Genomic DNA, 21,830 nt, shown 5'->3' with positions numbered 1-21,830 from the left:
ACCTTTGCAGCTGAAAGTGTAACCAGAGTGAATGTCGAAATTGAATTTTGAAGTAGGTTGGGTAGCCAGTTATCTTCACAAAAGATTGCAAGAAATGACACAAAACTTGAAGGCAAACATACTCAGTAAAAGAATGTCAAAACCATACAGGTCATTTATTTTGAAAGGGTACAAAAAGACAATGATCCCACATATACTGCAGATATTTGTTGTACGAAGACCAGATAACAATAGACTTCCAAAGCTTCTCCACACGTACAGCTTTTTTCACGTGATTCAAACGCTTAGTATCAGGGTTATGAAATGCTACGCTTCCCTAAATGCTGCTACATAAGTTATTTTTTGGATTTTGGACCTGTTATTTTTTTCTTTCCCCCTCTCACAAGTCTGTCCTTCCTTTTTAAAGATCTTTTTCCTTCAGTGTTTGGTACAGTCCCCCTTCTCCATTCTCCCTGGTATGGGATATGACATATAGTATGTCATAACAAATGAGGCCAAAGTACTTCCTATATTTTTCTTTTTTTTTATTTGCTAGAAAGAGCCAGAGCAGACAGCAGTGGTAAAAACTGTCTCTGTACCCAGCTAACGCATTATGAGAAAACATCCTGAAGATGCAATGAGAGGCATTTCAGCCTTTTAATGCTAAAAGCAGGCTGTTAAATGTGTAAAGAAAAAGAAAAAATACAGATGATAAATAGATCCGCAGAGCCCATAATTCTTCAGTTTACGATGCTTTTTTACAACACCATTAACTCAGTTATACGTCTTCATCCTCCTCAAAACAACTACATTCTTACCACTTTTCAGCTGAGTTTCATGTACATAGTAGTTGTTCAATGTCACTATTATTGGGTTTCAGTGTGTCTGTTAGTATCAATTTGCACGTGGTACTCGTTGCTCATTCTGTTAACATTGTCCGACAAGTGTTCATCAGTTTTGTGTGGCATAATTTATAGAACTTGTGTTTAGGAATATCACTGTAATGGATTGACACTACTTGCTTAGTGGCCTTACATTGAAAAAGTCAGTACTACTTAACTGTATTCAGTGTCTTAAAAAAAGGCTTCTTTACTTTGCATTTCTAGATTGTCCATCAATTTATTCCATGTCTATATTATTTATTTCTCAACACACTAACCTTCACTGTTGTAAAACAGCAGCTCCAAAGTACAGAGTTGCATTACATCCAAGGGATTGACTTTTTGATATCAGATTGTGATAGCTAGTGAAGCAGGCTGCATTGTCAACTGAGGACTGTTTCCTGAGATTATTATTAAATGGTGACAAGCACCTCTTTTAGAACCCAGTCCAGCCTACTCACCATCACAAAATCAGTTTCAAGTTAGGGGAGCAAAAACATTCTTATGATTCCCAGATTAAATTGTTTGATGTTATGCCATGGACTACATATAGATGATGCAGTAAATAATTCCTAAAATGAAATGGAAGTCCCCTTTAACCTTCCCGTATGTTATTATAGCACCCCTTCTCAATAATTAAAAGATTTGATGTTGTTTGAATGAGCTCGATATCACAAAGTGTGAAAATCGCAGCCCTCCGCCGCTTTTCTCCAGGTGAGGGTGAGGTTGTGGGGACAAACACTGTCAAACTTCCAAACAGCATTCAGAAGCTGTCAGGATGAAACGTTGTACAGTACCATAAACTGCTAGAAATAAGAGAGGTTGACAGATGCCTTCCAGGAAAGTTGCTGTTGTTGTGCCCAGATGCGTAAAGGGCAACTCTATGGGGGGCTGAGTTCATCAGTCATTGCCACCAAGTCGTCATCATCAGAAAAGCAGAGGCCCAGGGGGAGTTAGCAGCTGCCCTCAAGGGATTCATGTCCCTGATGTCTTGTGACATGTGCCAGAGAAATCAATGCAACCCACTGTGCTCATGAGCTCTGAATCTTGGATCAAGTCACAAGGCAGTAATGTACTGTAGCACAGTGGGCAGGTTCACACTCACATGATGCTCCAAGTCTAGTATTTATACCAAGAGATCCTGCTACGATAGGAGCACAGTGATGCACTCATTCTCTTGACACTGGCGGTGCCACATAAATCTTGCGTCACCGTTTTAAACTTTTCTGGTGTTGCTTTAAAATAAGGATTCCTTTTTAATATACTATGATTAAAAAAAACAGTACTCATTTCAAATATGTTGAACTATTAACAGTTTTGTGGTTATGGCAATATAAAAAATACCCCAAGCTTGCTTATGTGTAAAGCAAAAGGCCGTTTATGAGTATGTTTACTCTTTTTTCCCCTTTTCATGGTGGAAAAATATTAAGAGTTTTTTTCACGTTGCTGCTAACTGAATTGCCATATTTCGGTGGGTTTTAATTTGGAATTCCATGAATAAAAGGAGATTTTTGTCATGGCTTCTGGCGTATCATTCTAAAGTTACTACAAAGTTACTAATAATATAGAACAATTAAAACAGGGATCTGTGGTCAGCGTGATAAGTTAGAGACTTTGCACCTCCAAGCAAAGGGATGTCTAGTGGGCACCGTAGGCCTCAGTCTGAAAACTCGACAATGGCTCTGGAAGGCTTTTGAGGAAAGCGCATAGTCCCTAATTGGGAAAATTGGGACTTCCAAAATTAGTAGAATTAAAAAATTGAACTGACCATTTCTAACTTCAATAATGAACCAAAAGGAATGCATCGGGCCCATCAGTTATTGGTGTCCCACTGTTTGACCTCAGTGAAACAAAATACGCCCAAGTACGAATACATTGCTGAAGCATTATTAAGGTCAGAGTTCAGACTATAAAGACTATAGTCTAGTATAGTAAGACTATAAAATGCCAATGTCCAGCGAATCAGAGATAAAGATTCCCTCCGAGATGCTTCAAGCTCAAGATCCACTCAGATCCTGAATTACAGTCAGGGATCAGATGGTTAAAGATTGAAGGACTGACCCCTTCTACCTGTACTGCAGGATCACAGCTACAGTATATACTGTACTTCCATAGGCATATAAAAAGTTGCAATCATTTTCATTCCCCAGATATCCAATATATAAAAGGAACTGACTACAGTACGAGAGTATGGCCATTGATGTAACTTAAATGTCTTTTGGATGGCTGAGGGAACGTACACTTCCTGACTGTAAGACTTTGCTGAACTCCATTCAGGCTTCCCGATTTCTGTCTGAAGTTTTCCCAAAATCAATCTTGCTGCTGCTTTGAGGAAGAGGTAATTCAGTGGTAAGGAAATGCCTAAATTAAGGCTCTAGTGCTTCAGCTTGCAATCAGTTTCCTTCTGTCTGCAAGACCACGCTTCACCATGACCATGCTTGAATCAACCTGCACAGTCTGAAAAGATTATCTCCATACAGCGAAGAAAAATTGCCCTTCAAACAGTCACGATTTAAATATTTATTCTTAAAACCCCAAACCAAAATTAGCTTTAAAACAGATTTACAGGACTAGCGAGTCTACAAGATACATGTTTTACAGTTCTCTTTTTTCTGCAGTTCAACCAAATGCAGTTCCTTTATAAAGCTCAGATCAATGCTATTTACAAAAATTCCATTTCCTTTTGTGTCTGCTTGTGGTTTGTACATCATTATAAAAATACTTTATTATATCCAAATATTATTGCTTTCAAAAAAATTAAAACAGTCTGGCAATATTTATCACTTAGAAGTACTTAAAAAAGCAAGTAAAGAAATAAATGACTATTACAATAAAATAGAGGAATTCAAAGTTCAATACATTTTCTTTAGGCACCAGTGGATGTCAGGTTGGCATTTCTCAAATGTTCGCCACCTAGGATAATATCAACTGTGAAACTGGGATGGCACCTTCCAGTAGTAATATTTTCAGAAGTATCATGCTTAAAAGACTTGGCAGATTCTTTCTTTCATACATTATAAAATACATCACACATGTTATGTGATAACAAGCCACAAAGAAGAAAAGAAAAGCCTTCCTATTTTGCTCCTGCTTTTGTATCTTATAGTTTGTCCAGCAAAACAAACATTTCCATGACTATTACTGGTAAATGCAGGTTTTTAAACAAGATAGGGGCTGTACTGGCCATACGTACCCTAAAAATAAAGTCTACATACATTTCTAAAGCAAACACCCCCTAATCATACTTGTAATACGTTGCATCAAAGTCTTGCCCTTTTAAAACTGAATCATCAGCAGCTTCAGAGACAAGCACCTTTTTATTATGAAAATAAATGGTTTTTGATTGGAATCTGAGAAAGCTGACTAAACAGGGATTTAAAATGAATCCTAACTGATCTTTTTTAAGGCTCAAGGCAATGAGAGAAATTGTCTTTTGTGTGGCATCCGTTACAGAAACCAAGGTGCATGTTCTATTAAAGTCAAGTCTAAGAAACCTCAACATTCGCCACTCTCAGACCTTTGTTAATGGATACCTTTGCTTACTATGGAAGTTTATGAGGTATTTTGAAAGATAAACTAGATGTACATCGTTATATATAATCTTTTTGTACAGCAGGTTACAAGATTACAGCACATGCTGGACCTCCTTAATAAGCACTCATCTGTGGTGGAGGCACAGTTTTCTAGGTAATGTTGACAACACTACCTGCTTACAAGGATAATTTTGTCATCATTTTCTGCACTTAAATAATGTATCCTATGGTAGTGAATAAGACTTTTTAGAAACAAAAGGACAATATCTAGCTAAAACAACAAATACTGGTAAGATGCCTTACGCTCAGCAGCAGAATAGTATTTCAACATTTTTAAATGTTGTTTCTTACATTAAAACCCAAGACTTAAGATACAGTGCGCAACACCCCAAGCATCTTCTGATTGAAAAGCACTCACCCGCCTCGCTGTGCACCCGAGGCTTTTAAAATGATTTAAAAAAAACAAACTAAAATGCTGAACTAAAAAAGTGTGCTTGAATTCTTATCCCTACAATATTTACAAATATACATGGATTAGTCCTTTTCTGCCCACGATATAGCTGATGATGAAATAATGAAAGTCAGCCTTAGAAACGATAGTATCTCCAGAGTGTAAAAGGACACAGCAAGGGAGTCCTGTCAGGTGGTGGTCTGTGTCCAGCTAATTCATTTTGCGCATTTCGGAACAATTCCCACAATATGATTAACTTGCAGAAAATCTGGAAAAAAAGAAAGAAAAACAGTTTTGAACTAAGAGGACCAAGTAGAATGTGCCTGACTGTAAAACAGGGACACAGTCTTCTTTCTACATGGTCACTTGTCCACTGAGCAGAAAAAAAATGACTGACCTGTAGCTCAATGTAACGATTAAACAGAATATCAAATAAACAACAAATTCAGGTCCCAGACCTTATTTCTAGCAGTTTATTAGTTTTAACTGCATGGGCTTTTTGCAGTTAAAATGAATGTCAATAGCATTAAATAAAATCAATAAAGCAAATTGAACAAAAGAAAATTGGAATAGATATCCCTTGTTACCTCCAATAGAAAAACCTCAAAAAGAAAACCTAACCTGATAACAAGAACACATTTGGCTTTGGTTAAATCATGAATAATGAATTCTCATCTTTAATCTTTTCCTTAACACGACAAATAAAAAATAACAGCTAAGAATTACATTACCTGTCAGTTCATTGTTCTGTAGTGCATTTCTGAAGGTATTTCACCAACTCTTGGAGTAACTGTTACATTACACTTTTAAGATATTTTTAACTTAAGTTGCTTACTATAAAACATTATTTTACAAATATGTTGAGAGAAATTTAACAGATTACAAGTGAATTCTAGAATTTTGTAATCTGGAGAGATATCAGAATTGAAACATTCCACTCATGCTGTGAGTCTGTGTGTCTTTCTGACATCTGATGTTTTTCCAGCTGCATTTTAACATATATCAAAGCTTGTAGTTTTCACCTCCAAGTGCTTTTGTAACGACTCCATATAGCAATTGGAGATCTTTCAAGCTGTATGCAGCATTCCTGGATACAGGTTCATCTTTGTAACCCACACCTGTGGTTCAAGTGGCACAACTTTTAAATGACCACTTTCATAACTGATGTTACTAAACTACTAAACTGTCTGGATGAACGGAAAGCTGTGAAATTTTTCACAGTAAATATTGGAACTGCTAAGTATATAAGTACATTATATCTTCCTGGATTTAAAAACTGCATAAACGCACAATAGTGTAGCGACACTACACAATTTAAAATTTAAAAAAAAAATTTGAGACACCTACAACTCTCGTTAAAGCTAAATTTGGATGAAACATTCAAGAGACTAGCCTTAAACAGAGCTTATTAAGATTTCACTCACTTCTGAAACCTGTCTATGATTGCCTTCACCATTTTGTCTGTGATTCCTGGACATGCCTCTTCTGCCATTTTAATGCTCTTCTCCAGCTCATCAATTGCGTTTTTCTTAGCAGCACTATCCCGATGTTGAAGCTTGAGCTACAGAAGCACGAAATAAAAATGAAGTTTTTTTTAAAGATTTTGTTTTGGAGAATACATTCGAAACATCACAAGCTTTTCAAAACATTTTGAGCAATACCTCACCTCCATAAATAGGGGAGTAATAACTGAAGACAAACTTGCTGATTTCTTCAGGTCTTGATCCTGAAGTAGGCAAAAAAAGGGACATTAGCTTTCAGCCACAGCAGGATTGTCAAGTCTTTCAACCTTCAATCTTAAAAGCACTCTGACTGCTAACAGTTCAGTTTATCTCTTCAGGGTAAGGCCTTCATCTATCTGCTCAGTGTAAAGAAGGACATCCTGAAGTGTTTGTCCTATGGCTATGTACATGAGAGTAGGAGAAAAGCTTTCTAACACTGAGATCCACATAAACATTGAGGAGGATGGTACGACTGAAATGAAGGTTATAAAACCAGGTCATGCAAAGCACAAGGTCTTAATTCTGACATGCCACTAGCATGAAAGTACATTCTGTGGTTTTAGTGTTACAGATTTACACAAGCTTTATGGTTACCCTTGGTTTAAAATAATGTACACCACAGACCCACAAATGTATACTAGCCATTTATAAAATTTATTAAGTTGTAAAACATTTAACAGACAATTTTTGACTACATGGCATATAGATCCTCATCGGTAAGCCCCTCAAAGGCCAATGTTAACTTGTATCCCATAAGGCATTTCAAGTCTTTAAAGATGAAGTCATTTACAGTATTTTTATTCTTGGGATGTTTCTTCAGGTCATTAAATTGGACAGCAAGTTAGGTTTAGATCAGCAGGGCTTCCTAGACAAAGATTACACTATGAACACACAATTATATACTTTTTATATAAAACAACTTATATCAAAACAACTTACTAAAATTTACCCTATTTTGCATTGTATGTTATTTGTGCATGAGGACTCATACAGCTTCTTAAATTTTATAGATCAGGTTTAGATTGTCAGCATCACTCCAAAACGAGGTGCATCTTCAAGTATAAATACCCCAACAGCAAAGGGTATCACTCTGGAAATATAGGAGCAAACCCACTTCATCCAGCCCTGAAGTATACAGTAGCTCCCACCTGGCTGTGTGGCATCCATTATGTGTCAATAACCCCACTGGATACACAGCACATCAGGTGGAGTAGTGGGAAATTGCTCACTAACTGAATCAAACTACAATAAAAGTAAAATTGCACCGTAACTCGTAAAATCTCCATCACAAACTAGACAAAACAAATTAAATTTCCAGTTATGCGCGACGCCATATTGTGCGATTCAGAGCAAGGCAACAAGACCTCCGGCCCTATTACATTGTAAACAAGCAGGCTTGTGAATACATCCCTTTTAATCCGATAGAAATATTGCTCTTGATGTCAAGACCGTTTTGCCAACAAATACTACTTTCTTGTTGCATGCTTCTTTTCTGCAGTGAAATGTCTGTTGCACAACCGGTTTTAATCTGCTCGTACATCGCATTACATTAGTCATGACTAGTGAGCAGGAAGGGCCACATTACGTCGCAATTAATTTTTTCTATAATGTCAATTAATTTACTTTGTTTGCAAAATGTAATAACCGGTCTGAGAAATGGGAACTGCAGTTCCCCTTTAACACCCTTATTCTTATGAACTGTGTCAGAGGATCTTCAATGACCAAGTATTCAGAACCTTGTTATCACATACAGTATAAAGGATGGAAGAGAAGGTCTTTCACTGCACAAAATATTGACAAAATCAGAATGGCACTGGAAGACTCTAGTTGAATTGACATGGTCCTGTTCTTTCCTAGAGCACCACACAAAGCTATTTTACCTGCAACTATTATAGCTCAAGACACTAACTGACTGGCAATTTCTTCTATAATTACAGAGATCTTTGAGTCTGTATAGAAATACTGATAGCACCTTGCTTAATGGGCCTTAAGTGAAGAGACAGGGGCATTGTAAAAGATTCTGGTGTGACGGGACTCACCGTTCCATTTTGCAAATTCTTCTTGGAATCCGGCTTCTTTCGGACAGTTGTGAAAGACCACTCTGGTTGTGAGCAGTCATTCTCTTTGTTGCTTGATTCCCTGTTGAATTCAATAAATGTGTTTGTTCTATAGATGCCTTTAACTTCCCTTTGGTTAACTATAAGATATGCACTGAAGTAAATCTCCAGGACAACATTTAGATGGAAAGAAGATCAAAAACTGTATGAGCTTTCAAGTTAAATTGGGTTCTAAAATTGATTCTTCACTTTAGATTCTGAACACATTGCTTTTTCATGACTCATGACTTCATGTTATAGTTGTAAGTGTACCATGCAATGAAATGGAGAGTGCCCATAATACTAAACATCTCCGTAACTAAATGACTCTATGGTTACTCCATAACTAAAGTAAAGCATGGTTGTCAAGAGCATTTACTCATTTTGCTTGAGCTACACTGAAAAGTACAAATATAAGAGACGATACAATCCAGTTCACAGGTTGCTTTGAATATTTATCCAGACTCCTGTGATTCACACATTTTTCATTTAAATGAGCTTAACATAGGTCAGAAAGGAGTGTCATTTTTTGTGTTGAAAGTTTGCGACAAATTCATTGCCATGATCAAGAAACCTGACTGGTTTGAAAGGTGAGTAAAGATTTCCAATGCAAGAAAGTTTATTACTGGAAAATATACCGGTTCTTCAGAACAAACAAACAAAAAAAAAAAGATATACTGTAGCAGAATATCTGGTTGCTCTTAAGGCGGTTTGAGCTTCACCTGACAAGTAATCAACAATTGATTTCTGTGCCAAAGGGGTTATAAATTCAGTGAGTTAATGAATTAATAAATGAATGTATTGAATAAATGAAAGCTATAAATTCACTTTTGTTTGCCGGTTTTTAAACTCTGCAGCTTGTGAAGCTGCATTAAAAGCTCTGTGTTGCTTATGAAGATGCATTCAAGGTCAAATGGTGCGAAATGAAGAGAAAACAGAGCCTGTGTTCTCTGATGATATTTGCCACTATGCACAAGTCCAAAAACAGAAGCAGGAAGGATACTGAAATAGACCCAAGGTTAATGCTGATGATTTCATCCAACTTTATGCGTGGTCACAAACAGTACATCCATTACATTAAAACGTAGAAAGAGAAACATGTGGTAAGGAAAAATATAAATAATGCACTAAGGTTGGTTACTTTTTTTATACACTTCACAAACCATGTAAAATATGAGGTGGGGGGGGATAGTGGCCCATTTTCAGAATTGCTTATTTGAGAACAACATTATTACATATGCAGGAAACGGGGCTGGACAACTTACAGAAATAATTCAAACCTTTCACGACAGGCCACATCTTTATGCGATATCGGTTTAAAAACCCCTTCTCTACAAAGGTGTTTTGTGAGCAGCTCTAAGAAAAATTTAAATGTGCCAGTGATTTATTTCAAACTTCTGAGTACTAACTGAAAAGCATTAAAAAGATGAACAGTATCAAAAAGGTTTACACAGTGTGCGACATTTGTGCGATAGTGCTGAATTCTAATTCTGTAATTGGCCAAGGCAACAAATACATTACTGCAAAGCAGCAAGAAAATGAGGGGAGTCTGGAATCCAATTAAAATCAATACTTAAGACAACAGGAAATCCCTCCTATGAACACTTTATAGAAGCCAGGCTTGCAAACAGCTTACAATGGTTCCTACTTACGAGTCCGAGTCGTCAGAACTGGAATCGTCATCACTGTGACCCTCGGCCTTCCACCTCTTGTACCTGTCGATCAGCTCCGTCAGGTAGGAAGTCTTCTTCGCGTTTTTAACAATGAACTTGTGCTTCAGGAGCTCCCTTGCGGTGGGTCGCTGGGGAGGGGGGGGGGAAAAAAGAAGGCTCTTCAGTTCTGTTGTCACCTTTGCGCTGCTGTGAAATGACAAACTGTACTTGCTGGGGAAGTTTGCGGCATTATAAAAAAAAAGTACTCCTTTTGACAAACAGTGCCGCACAGAATTAAGCTGAAATAAAAAAAAAAACATACCACATTGCACTCGCAGTCACTTACACAGCATCAGAAAAGCAGACTAGCTGGAATAATGACTCCGCACCCTGTGAATGCCCAGTGACCACTACAGCACTTTAGCGAGCTAATTGCCTGATTCTGCAGTCTCAACTCAACGGCCGATGCTTCCGTTTCCAAACACGAAAACACGTTAAGAGAATAGCTTTTGGGGACCTTAAGTATAATTACTAGACATCAACCTTAATTTCACAAAAGAGGAATCTCTGTTTATGTCAGCCTTCCAACCAGTTTCAGTCTTTTCTTGGCAAGAGGCATGGTGCGATTTTTAACTCAGAAACACCCCATAAACGACTTCCTCAGATTGTGTACCAATATTTTAACATATTATTTACTAGATCCAAATAAATAAGATGGTTTTCCAGGAAGAACTGCTCCACTTTTTTCATCCATTAAAGAAAAGCACTTTTATTGCTTTCCTGTGAGACTTCTTTTTTTTTTTTAAATAAATGTGGGTCATTACTTTCTAGGCAACCTTTGAAATTGTATGTACTCAAGAACGAACAACTTTGTTCTGCAGTTCATTAAGACGTCCACCAGGTGGCAGAGCAACAGCAACATGTACATGGTACACAAGCTGTGCTTGAGACGGCCACCAGGAATAGAAGGACAAAGTCTTTCTGACTCATACAGTGAAGGCTGCTGGGTTTGTGGGACTGGAAGGAGGATCAAAAACTGCAAAACCCTCCATTAATGCTGTGTGATATTAATGCCTGTATTGCTACAGCAGTCCCAGTAAACCACCAGGGGGGAGTAATTAACATCTCATGACTGTGCAGTCAAATCATGACAACAATTCAGTTAAATCAGACTCAACACCAGTCACCATTTTGCTGAAGTAGGTAAAATGTAAGCAATTGTATTTAGACCAAAGCCATAGCAAACCGAAGGCTTTCCAATTTGTCCCACACTTTTGGACATCTTAAGACAGTGTTGCAATCTATTGGTATTTTCAAAAAATGTCTTTATTTTATTAACTTTATATACATATTAAACACGCTAAAGTTTATAATACTCTCAAACCAAACAGACTTTATTCGCACATCACGGTCATCTTTTTTTGGCATAAAAGGCTCTAGTATTAATTATCCATATGTATTATCTTCTAATGAATCTCATTTATAAAATCTTTATGACATGGGAGTGGTGTGGCAACAGATGGCCGATAGTTACACAAAACGACAAGATTCCACAGCACGACAGCTAATTCTCGTACAGAAACCAGACGTTGCTTATGTCACCCTCCGCCTTGTTTTGAATACATTTCAAGATTGGCAAGAAGACTTAAAACAATATTTGACATTTTGTTTTATTCACACGTGTAATTTGTCCTGCACCTCAGACAACCTGAAATGGATCCAGCTGCCCCGAGAGAGGAGTTTTGTGTCTTGTTTATTTGAGACTATTCTCTGTTTATGCACATTCTCTTTATCACCAGCCTGATCCTGCCAAGGATCGAGACTTTCATTTCCCTTCTTTTGGACTGCCTTGGGCAAATCTACTCACGTGTGCAATTACACACTGCACTTTGGCCTATTGGTTGAGGTTGAAGGACAGGCTATTCATTCTTTTGTCATTATACAAAGTTGTATTTTAGTTATAGCTCAGTGTGAAAGAGGAAAAACTTTTAATTTTGCTTTTGTTTTTGGCCTCAGGACTTTGTAACGTTAATCCACATGAAAATTCCTGTTTTATATATGAACTTTGCCTTCCACGCTATCTTGCAGCAGTGTAAACCAGCAGATTCCATCAGACCTGGGCACCCTCCTGCACCTGTTAAGGGTTTTGTGCTGCTAACTACAGGAGAATAGTACACTTTCCTATCCTCATTCATGTTGAACACTGCATGTACAGCGGAATGAGTTTCAAAATCAGAAAGTGCCGATTTCTCCGACATGTAGAACAGATCTGAAGAAAAGCGTTTTAAATATGTCCACCATGAATCCCACTTCAGGATCTCTTATTAGTTCATGTTGCCATTCCATATAATACTTCAAGTCCTGTGTTTGAATCCAGACTATGATATATTTTTGAGGGAGCTCTCCAGGTGTCTCCAGGTCCCTATAGAACTGGGGTCTGTAAATTGCATTCGTGTGTGCCCCGAAACAGACTGGTGGCCTGTCCAGGGTGCCGTCCTGCCTTGAGCCCTGTGCTTCCTGGATGGGCTCTGGACTGTTGCGACTTAACAGGAATAAGTGATTTACCGATGCTGGATGGATGAAAAGATTTTACAAACAAGAAGAAATCTGGCTGCTTTCTCAACTTGTCTTTTTGCTCAACAGATCACTGAACTTAGAACCATGAACCTTTCATTTATTTTAGTCTAGCCTCTACATTTTGCACAAAACACTTCTCTGCACAGTAAAAACCATCTTCACTTAAAACAGCTCGAAGACTTCATTCTTTTATACTTACAAAAGCAGGATCCTTATTCAGACAGGAGTCGACAAACTCTTTGAACGCCTTGCTGAAGTCTCCAGTGAGTGTTGGCGGGTTGTTCTTGGGTATGAGAAACAGCACTCGCATGGGGTGCATGTCCGAGTTGGGGGGCTCTCCCTTTGCCAGCTCAATGGCTGTTATTCCCAAAGACCAGATATCTGCCTGTGGAAGAGACAAGTTAACACCCCGTTACAGTACTGTGCAGTAAAGAGAAGCCTCCAGGACACAAACCAGACTTTGTGGTAATGTGTCACTTACAGAGCATGGGACATCAAACGCTGTTTTAAATTAAAGATGTCATCTTTTCAAAAACTGAATAATCATAATTTAGGAGAGGTGGAGACCATAAGTAACTACAAATTATTATTTTATGGCATCCTTCCACTGCTTAAGGCACTTGAAACAATTTACATCATTCACTCGGCTCTGTAATTAAAAACAAACGTAACAGGTTAAAAAGTTGGAAATGCCAAATTCTTACTTTTGAATCCCTAACACCTTTAAATAGCCACCTCCTCTTTATAACCATACCACAAGTATTGATGAATAAGACATCTCGCAAGTAGATTAGTGCATTCACAGGTTATTCTTGACAATGGCTAGGAAATTGAGGGTACATTCACATTAAGAGGAACAGATCGATTTTCGAATTTCCACCAAACAATATTCCTAAAACACAGTAGTAAGGCTAGGACAAAAAGCATTGGGACTTCAACAATGGAACTCTAATTTCATAAACGGACAATGCGTGTTTTCTTAACCCTACTGATCTATTAGACTGACAAACGGCATTCTTGTTCTTGCAAGAAATTAAATTTTGACCACAGACTGTATCAGTTATCATATAGAACATCGATTAATGTTCAGGTGGGTAGCTGCGTCAGCATTAATCGATCAAGTAATAGGTTTATTCCATGCTGAAAAAAAGAAGAAAGAGAACACAACGTTTCGGCCGTGGAGCCTTCACACCTGAAGAAGGCTCCACGGCCGAAACGTTGTGTTCTCTTTCTTCTTTTTTTCAGCATGGAATAAACCTATTACTTGATCGATTAATGTTGACAACTTCTATTAATAGTAATATGAAAAAAGCTGACGAAGATGAGATTTGATGACAGTATGAAATACAATCAGGTACTTTGTGGCAAGGCACTTCGACGTGGAGAGGAGATCTTTGCCTCTGTGCTCCCTTCCAGTTGAGTGGCTGTGTGTGGAAACAGGCTCTGACACAGCTGCCTGCTCATCTCTTATTTCAACCTGAAACCCTCATACCATCCGTCTCATTCACACTCTCTGGGTAACAGAGTAATAATCGGGCCTCAGGGATGCCTCTCTCAGAGACATATTAACGTCTTCTCTCCAGATCCAGACGGATTCTCCCTCGTTTTAATTTTTTTTGGTAGTCACAATCTTTCAAACTCCTTTGCTCCCAATTGTGTGTGGCAAAATGAACAGGATGATCATCTTTTGTTGTAAAACAACCTCTAAATTATGCACACGTTTTACTTTCTGAAAGTGTGCAGCTGCTGTCTGTAGATCAACACAGGCAATGAATCTGCTTCTGTGTTTCTGCTTCTGTTTTTGAAGATGATCTCAATTAGAACAGAAAGAGCAGAGTTTTTTCAATCTTACAGTATGTGATGTACCAGTAAGTTAAATTATGCTTTCTTTAAAGTAGCCCGTTTATGAAGTTCACAGAGTTCCTGAAGCAAGGCAGATGTGTAGGCCTGGCTGCTGTATACAGATGGACGCCCAGAACCTCAAGTGCCTTACAGCCTGCAGGTAGGAGATTTAAACACAAACTGCCTTTGACAAGAACTGACTGGGCATCTGCAGGAGTGGGCTGCAATAATGCGAGTCAAATTCCAAGGGCAGATGAGCTCAGCTCTTCACTATGGACCACACTGCTGCTTACTAACTCCCCAAGGATGCAACTTGCTGGTCTTCGCCTCCCCTGAGGTAACATGGCAACAGTGTGGAGTAGTGGTTAGGGCTCTGGACTCTGAGGTTAAATCCCACATGGGACAACGCTGGTGCACCCTTAAGCAAGGTACTTTACTCGCCTACTTGTGCCTACTTACCTACCTGCTCTAGAGAAATACTCTTTTGTGCAAATGGGTACCCCCAGGTTGTCACTGCAAATGTAAATTCTGTCAATGGACATCAGGGGGCAGGGAAGGTGGGCTGTTCCCTTGAACTGAGAATTCTTTATAATATTAATCCTTTCACTTAAAAAACAGCTGGTCCCCACTTTCGCAGGCAGTTTTCTTGGATGAGCTGAACAGGTACACACCGTGTTCTGTGCAAGATAATGGAAGATTCCAGGAATCTTTGTGTCAATTCATCATACCACAATAATTAGTACAGCTGCAGGCACAGGGACTGTCACTGGATTTCCTGCCTTCTAAGAACAACAACCCAATAGAAAACATTTGCCGGTCTGAGCCAGGAACCGTGAACAAGAAAGCCATAATTAAGCAAAAGTAAAATTCTGACACGTGTGAGTACAGAAAAGAAGAATGCTTACTTTTGAGTCGTATGCAGACTGCTGTATGACCTCGGGGGCCATCCAGAAAGGCGTCCCCACAAATGTCTCTCTCTTTATCTGGGTGTCCGTCAGCTGGCCAGCCACCCCAAAATCTGCCAGCTTCACATCTCCCTGCTCGGACAGTAACACATTGGCCGCTAGGAGCGCAAGCAACAAGACCTCAATTAGCCTCATAATGCACAAGTCACAGCCACAAGTCAGACACGGTAGAAGTGTTTTTAAACGGCGTCTCTTTCTGCAAACCTTTGATATCTCTGTGAATCTTCTTCTCTGAATGCAGATAGTCAAGGCCTTTAAGAATCTCCTTCAGCATGGTGGCAATCTGGAACTCATCAAAAGGGCCTGCTCGCAACTGTGGGGCAAGGCACAACGTTTACAAGAAGAACTTTCCTGAAAAGGACCAGTCGGAGCATGAGCTGCGCTCCTCTCTTTCGCAAGTGAAAGGACGCTTACGTTTAAAAAACAGAAACTGGGAACAACAGAAGAAAATCAGGAGCTGGGAACTGAAATATTTCTCGAGTAGATCAACACTAGGCTCCAGTCGTAAAGATAAAGGGCCTGTCACCAGGAGTTGTCCTGAACTAGTCCCACCTTATCTACTGACTTCTCCTGTCTCTCCCATGCTGACAATCCTTTTGATTATCTTCCTTTTTAATAAGAAGTCCTGTTTTCAGTGACTCAGCATTAGCAGCTCATCTATTAAATCTCGGTAAGGAGCTTTTGAATAAAACCGTATGTTGTATATATTACTGCTGCTGTAACATATCTTTTTCTTTGTAGGAAGGTGGTGTTGTTTAATCAAACAGTAGTCTGAAATATGAATCTTACCAAATCAAGTGCAGATCCTCCCCCTAAGTATTCCATGATGATCCAAAGCTTAGTGGCCTAGATGCAAAAAAGATAAAATGGTTTAAAAAAAAATACAGAATATAGTTGCAGAAACCAGCCATCCCATGAAAACACACTCTTCATGAAATTACTAGACAGGAGCTGGAGTGAAGTGTATTCTCTTGTCAAGATGCATAAATACCCTTAAAGGCAGACTGAACACAATGCTCCTGCCTGAAGCAGAGGAATAGAGAGAGGTTATGAAGGACGGAGATATGAGTATGAAAGGCAGAATCATAGTGCCATATTTGTAGACTGAGCAAGCAGTCAAAAATAACACATGGTATGCTATCGTTTGAAGGAAAAATGCCAAAGAAGGGATTTAAATTAATAAACAAAAACAAAAATGTCTATGCTTGTTAACAAGACAAAAGATGGATCTTAAAAATCAAGATTTTATTTGATGGTAAAAAAAATTAGTAATGGAATAATGCGATGAAAAAAAAGCATTGCAGCAAACCCAGTTAAATCAGAATATGTTGTAAGACTACTATATCTCTTACGTTAAATCATACTTTCTGCTTATTACTCCAGAATCTTTGGCTATGAAATCACAGGCACCCACAGTACCAAAAAAGTAGTCATGATTATGATAACTGAGTTATGAGTTAGGTATGGGAATTCAACAAGGTTTCAGGGGTCTAGTTATCAAAAATAGTTTTCTTGCTTTGTGAGACCTGGTTAGAGTCAAAACCCTGTATTTTAACTTTGAGAGATGCATCACTAGTTTTTAAAAGACCAGAAAAGATCTTTTGTGAGCATACCAGAAAGCAGCATCTCCACAACTGAGGTTTTGCATCTCAGAAGCAACAGTAAAGAGCAGTGGGTTTCTCTATGTACAGGTATGCACTGCAAGACACTGAGGTCCTAACAAATCTTGATGATGCATTTTCTGTGGTCAAAACCAAGTTAAATCACAGAAGGAACTATATTTACAGAAGTCTTTCTAATGACAAAACAGAAAGCAAATATCAATGAATCATCATGAAAAGGTTATTTATATGAACAGTAGATAAAAAGAATTACTTATTCACCATGTAAGCATTTTGCTGAACATGGAAATATACACTGTTTTCTGTTTGAGACTGATAACAAAATGCCTAGTACAGGAACAAGATCGAAATGACATTGACTGTTAACTGTGATCCCATACATTGAAAGAGTAGGTCGTGCTGTTTAAATTTCAATGGTCAATATTGGTTCTTTGGGGGAAACTGAACAAAAAAACAAAAATTGTAAAAGCAAATTTATTTTTTATTAGACCTTATGGATGGTAAAACAAAAAAAACTTAGAAAACCAGCTGCTATGTATTGTGCAGAGAAAGCAAATTAATGCCCCACATGTTCACCATGCATAAACGCATGTTTCCAACACTTAGCAACACAGGTATACAGGTATCCCCTGATCTCTTCGTGACCTTGACAAGCCCATTCAAGAACTAGATTTATAGCCTCAATTGGTCAAAATACAGGCTAAAGGTGAAAACCCCAATGACACATGCAAAATGGCAAAAAACTGATGGTATTTTGCTAATTATAAGAACAGAGGAATGGTTACAAAAGAGAAGGTGATCTGGCCCCATTTGCTCGTTATGTTCTAATGTGCCTAATTTGATAACCCACTGCAATGAAAGTGCTTAAGCCACCTACAGGAGCAAAGAGAAGGTATTTATTGTTGTTTGTGCAGTAGGCTCTTACAGGAGGTTCTCAGCATGCTCCTGTACTGTTTTCTACTGCCAGCTGTAAGCGCTCTGACCACAGAATACTTCCTCCCGAGTCAGCCTCTTCATTGTCTCATCACCTGCTGTAGAGGCTGACACATGACTCTACAGTGACACCACCATGGTACGGTTGAACTAATACACAGGAAAAAAAAAGATTAAAACACCCAAGAATGAAGAAAACAGGGAATTAAATCCAATAGTTTTTTTCCCCCCTAAAACTGACACCCACCCTGGTCCCACCTCTGTCATTCCTGAACATCAACCTAAATTAAACGAATCACCAGACAGCACAGAAAAAAAAAAATGGAGGAGATGAACTGTGACTAAACCGCCTGACTGTCACTCCAGGGGTGGTTACAGAAGTCAAAAATAATAGGTCAGATACAAAAATAAAGTGCAAAACCAGTGTCCATTCATCATGGTGCTCATGGTAAAAGACAAATATTTACAAAGGAAAAGGATAACACTGATGACCGAAAAACTAGCCAAACTAGTTTTCCCGTACATTACCTTCTAAACGTCTTTAAATATAACTGGAACAAGATAAATTCCAGCGGTGTTACTGCACGCAGACTGAATTATACTAAATAAATAGACAAAAACTAAAGCAACATGACTGCCAGGTTAAGTACCCGTAGGCTTGTCCCCCAGCTTCTCTTGATGGACAGGTAAGGCTCCATTTAAACTAGAGGTGAGTCAAGTTCTATGACCCGACTCGAAATGGTGGAACAGACAGGACACAAGGACAACACTGCGGATCTCACACAATTATAATAATGACAACTTCCAGTACACCGATAAGATTATTGATGTAAGCAACAACAATAATGAGAATGATAAAGGAACATCCACTCATCCATTTTTTTTTTAACGACTTTCACAAATTCAGGGTCACGGGAGAGCCGAAGCCTATCCTGGCAAGCAGCGGGCGCAAGCCAGGGTACACCCTGGATAGGACGCAAATCCAGACAGGGCCGACAGACACAAACACAGACACAAACTCGCACCAGGGCCGATTAACCTACCCGTATGTCTTTGGACTGTGGGAGGAAACCGAAGCACCTGGAGGAAACATACGTGAACATGGGAAGAACATACCAACTCCACAGAGATAGCATCAAAGGTCCAGAAATGAACCCAGGGTCCCAGCGCTGAGAGGCAGCAAAGCTAACCACTGCACTACTGCGTCGCCCTAATAAAATAACATGCCCCTTCTTTTCAGATGTTCCAGGATGATGATGATATGTGAAAGTGAAGAGAAACAAGAGGTCATACAACAAGGGCGTGAAGGAGCCCTTTTGTCACTTCTACACACAGCACGGCCCCAGACGGATGAGCCTGATGACTGAATCACGGGCACTGCCTTGTATGGTAGGGACACTGCAGACTGTGGAGATAAGAATCCACTGGGTTTCATAGGGGCATTAACCATGAGATCTGAAGTGAAACCTGTGTAAATCTTTGAATATAGGATGTCAGTATTTAGCGCACAGTGCTTTCAAGTGTTCACCCTCACTGTCCCTACATCACCATGTTTCTAAGAACCACCAAATCACCTCATTTTGAAGAGGTGAAAAAACAGGACACTAACAGGTCATATACACAATAACAGAAGCCTGTGGGTATAAAATGATATTCAGAACTTCCATTTCTTCCATCTAAAAGAAGCAGCAGTCTTTTCATTCATCTCCTTTCATTCTCCTCCCTTGTCTCCTGGACTTTACCTTATGATTTCCAGTATATACAAGACATTCCAAGCTGAGTGCTATTTTGGAACCTGTTACCTGGATGACATCATACTGACTATAAAAAGATATCGCGGTTGATAAGGCAGATGGTAGTGACAGGTTCAGTTTCATTTTACAGCCCTAAACCTATAGGGAAGGAAATGACTGGCACGTAGGACTACAGCACAATATCAAAAAGCCACTTGTAGAGCGGATTACTGTACTGTAATGGAAGAAAACATCTCTGATGTTCACAGCTGCCTCTCCAATTAATCCTCATTTCATTTGTCAAGTTCTGTCATGGGACAATTAAAGATAAAGCTATACTGTAGGTCTGGCACTGTTCAGTACTCTAGCCATTTTCAAGGTGGATTATTTAAAACATAACAATGAAATTTATTCAAAATTGGTAGTAAAAACAAAAGAAACAACATATTACAGGTTACAAATGAGAGGAATCCATTTGCCCCACCTAGAAGAGTAATAATTAAACTGTTACACTACTTTTCTCCTGACAGCTTTTTGCTAAACTCAGCTCTACTGTTGCTAGCAGAACAGGTTTAACTATTTCCTTAAACTTCCTAGTCTGAAAGATATCAACAATACCAATAATGTAATTCTATGGACCCTTATTTGCATGCAGTGCCCAAAATAGCCTCACATTCTAGGTTGTTCCAGGATCATTCGTTTGTGAACAAAAAGTGTTTTTATTCTGTAACCGAATCAGAAGGTGTACAGTCACTAGTAAACTTCATAACATTATTTTGAAAATGATTAGCTTTGTTTTGGTTCTCAAAAAAGACATGAAATGTAAACTAAAGAAAATGAAACTTATTCAAATGATTTTACTTCTGTTTGGTTAAACTATTATTGGGAAAGAAAAGTTAATTAAACACTTGTGTTCCTTGGTATTTACATGCTAAATTAACCTGTCAACAAATACAGAAAAAAGGTTTGCCTGACCAGTTCTTCTGTATTTAAACTACCTTTAAAATGCAGATAAACGAGTTCTAAGAAAGGTGATTTTATGCTGTTATAAATAACCAAATATCTATCAAAACCAAAATGATCCCATGCATACTAGGTTAACATGTTATGTTTATATAATTGCTTTTTAATAATGCTTTTCGTATTTATAACCTGCTTCCCCATTTCCTCTTATGTGTTTATTCAGCATATTGTATTCCTGAAATACTTGAACACAGCATGCCTGAGACTCACTGTGAGGTCTTTTCCTTAAAACCCAGGATATCGGCAAGAACAAATGCTCCAGACCAGGATAATTAAAAGAGCCTGGCTTTGTGGATGGACAAACACATGCATGGATGTCCGGTTCATTACAGGACAATCTACAGGAACATGCCGGTTAGTCCCCTTTTATTCGGAATAGTTTTGATCCTGTGTGGCAGAACAATGCTGTGGTTCATTTGACATAAAACAGGCCCAGTCATGTCTTTTCGGATTAGGAAACCAGTTCCCAGGATTCTCCCATTGCTTTCATTTGCAACACACTATTCATTCAGTCTTTACCCACCTTCACAAACTTAACCAAGGACGAGGGGTGGGGACTGACCACTGGCATCTCATGGAATAGGAAAAGACCTCAAAAGCTACAATTATACCCATCAAGTCTCCTCTTTATGTGGTAAAGCTATACAGAAGATAAATGATGTATTTTTACTTTCACAGTTACCGAGAGGCAAATTAGTAACCTATGTGTCAAAAAACCTATGTTTTTCAGAGAGGAAATGGAAGGTCACATTAAATATGCCTTCAGTTAATTCCACTGGCATGTTCACAGCTCACAGCTTCCATAATGCAAGCACCTTGAGAAATGTTGGCATGGTGCCCTAAATCCACATGCCCAGAATAACTACAAGGGAGTTACCTCCCCGAGGCAGCCAGTGTTGACAGTTCTGCTGGACTAGTTAGTCTCCCCACTAAAAATGCTTCCTGAAATTGAGCACAACTGCTAGAAAATTGTCAATGAAGACATTCCAATTATGTGCTGCTACAGTATGTCACATCATGATGTCCAGGATAGATTCAAGA

The 21,830-nt window shown here is 38.7% G+C and overlaps 1 protein-coding gene across 1 annotated transcript in view; it reads right to left on the bottom strand.

Moving 5' to 3' along the window:
• Positions 1 to 3,365: 3,365 nt before the first annotated feature.
• LOC148828570 (serine/threonine-protein kinase 26-like) overlaps positions 3,366 to 21,830 on the bottom strand; it is a 50,194-nt gene continuing 31,729 nt past the window's right edge. The window contains exons 3-11 of the mRNA XM_088925060.1: positions 16,268 to 16,324; positions 15,683 to 15,791; positions 15,419 to 15,576; positions 12,871 to 13,056; positions 10,095 to 10,243; positions 8,386 to 8,485; positions 6,511 to 6,570; positions 6,269 to 6,405; positions 3,366 to 5,112 (exon numbers count right to left, since the gene is read on the bottom strand). Coding sequence (XP_088781186.1) covers positions 5,097 to 5,112; positions 6,269 to 6,405; positions 6,511 to 6,570; positions 8,386 to 8,485; positions 10,095 to 10,243; positions 12,871 to 13,056; positions 15,419 to 15,576; positions 15,683 to 15,791; positions 16,268 to 16,324 — 972 coding nt within the window. The 3' untranslated portion in view covers positions 3,366 to 5,096. The remainder of the gene's footprint in view (positions 5,113 to 6,268; positions 6,406 to 6,510; positions 6,571 to 8,385; positions 8,486 to 10,094; positions 10,244 to 12,870; positions 13,057 to 15,418; positions 15,577 to 15,682; positions 15,792 to 16,267; positions 16,325 to 21,830) is intronic.

The sequence above is a fragment of the Atractosteus spatula genome, chromosome 9, assembly GCF_055471065.1.
Source record: "Atractosteus spatula isolate fAtrSpa1 chromosome 9, fAtrSpa1.hap1, whole genome shotgun sequence".
Taxonomy (NCBI): domain Eukaryota; kingdom Metazoa; phylum Chordata; class Actinopteri; order Semionotiformes; family Lepisosteidae; genus Atractosteus; species Atractosteus spatula.
This window is presented reverse-complemented; position numbering and strand designations above follow the sequence as displayed.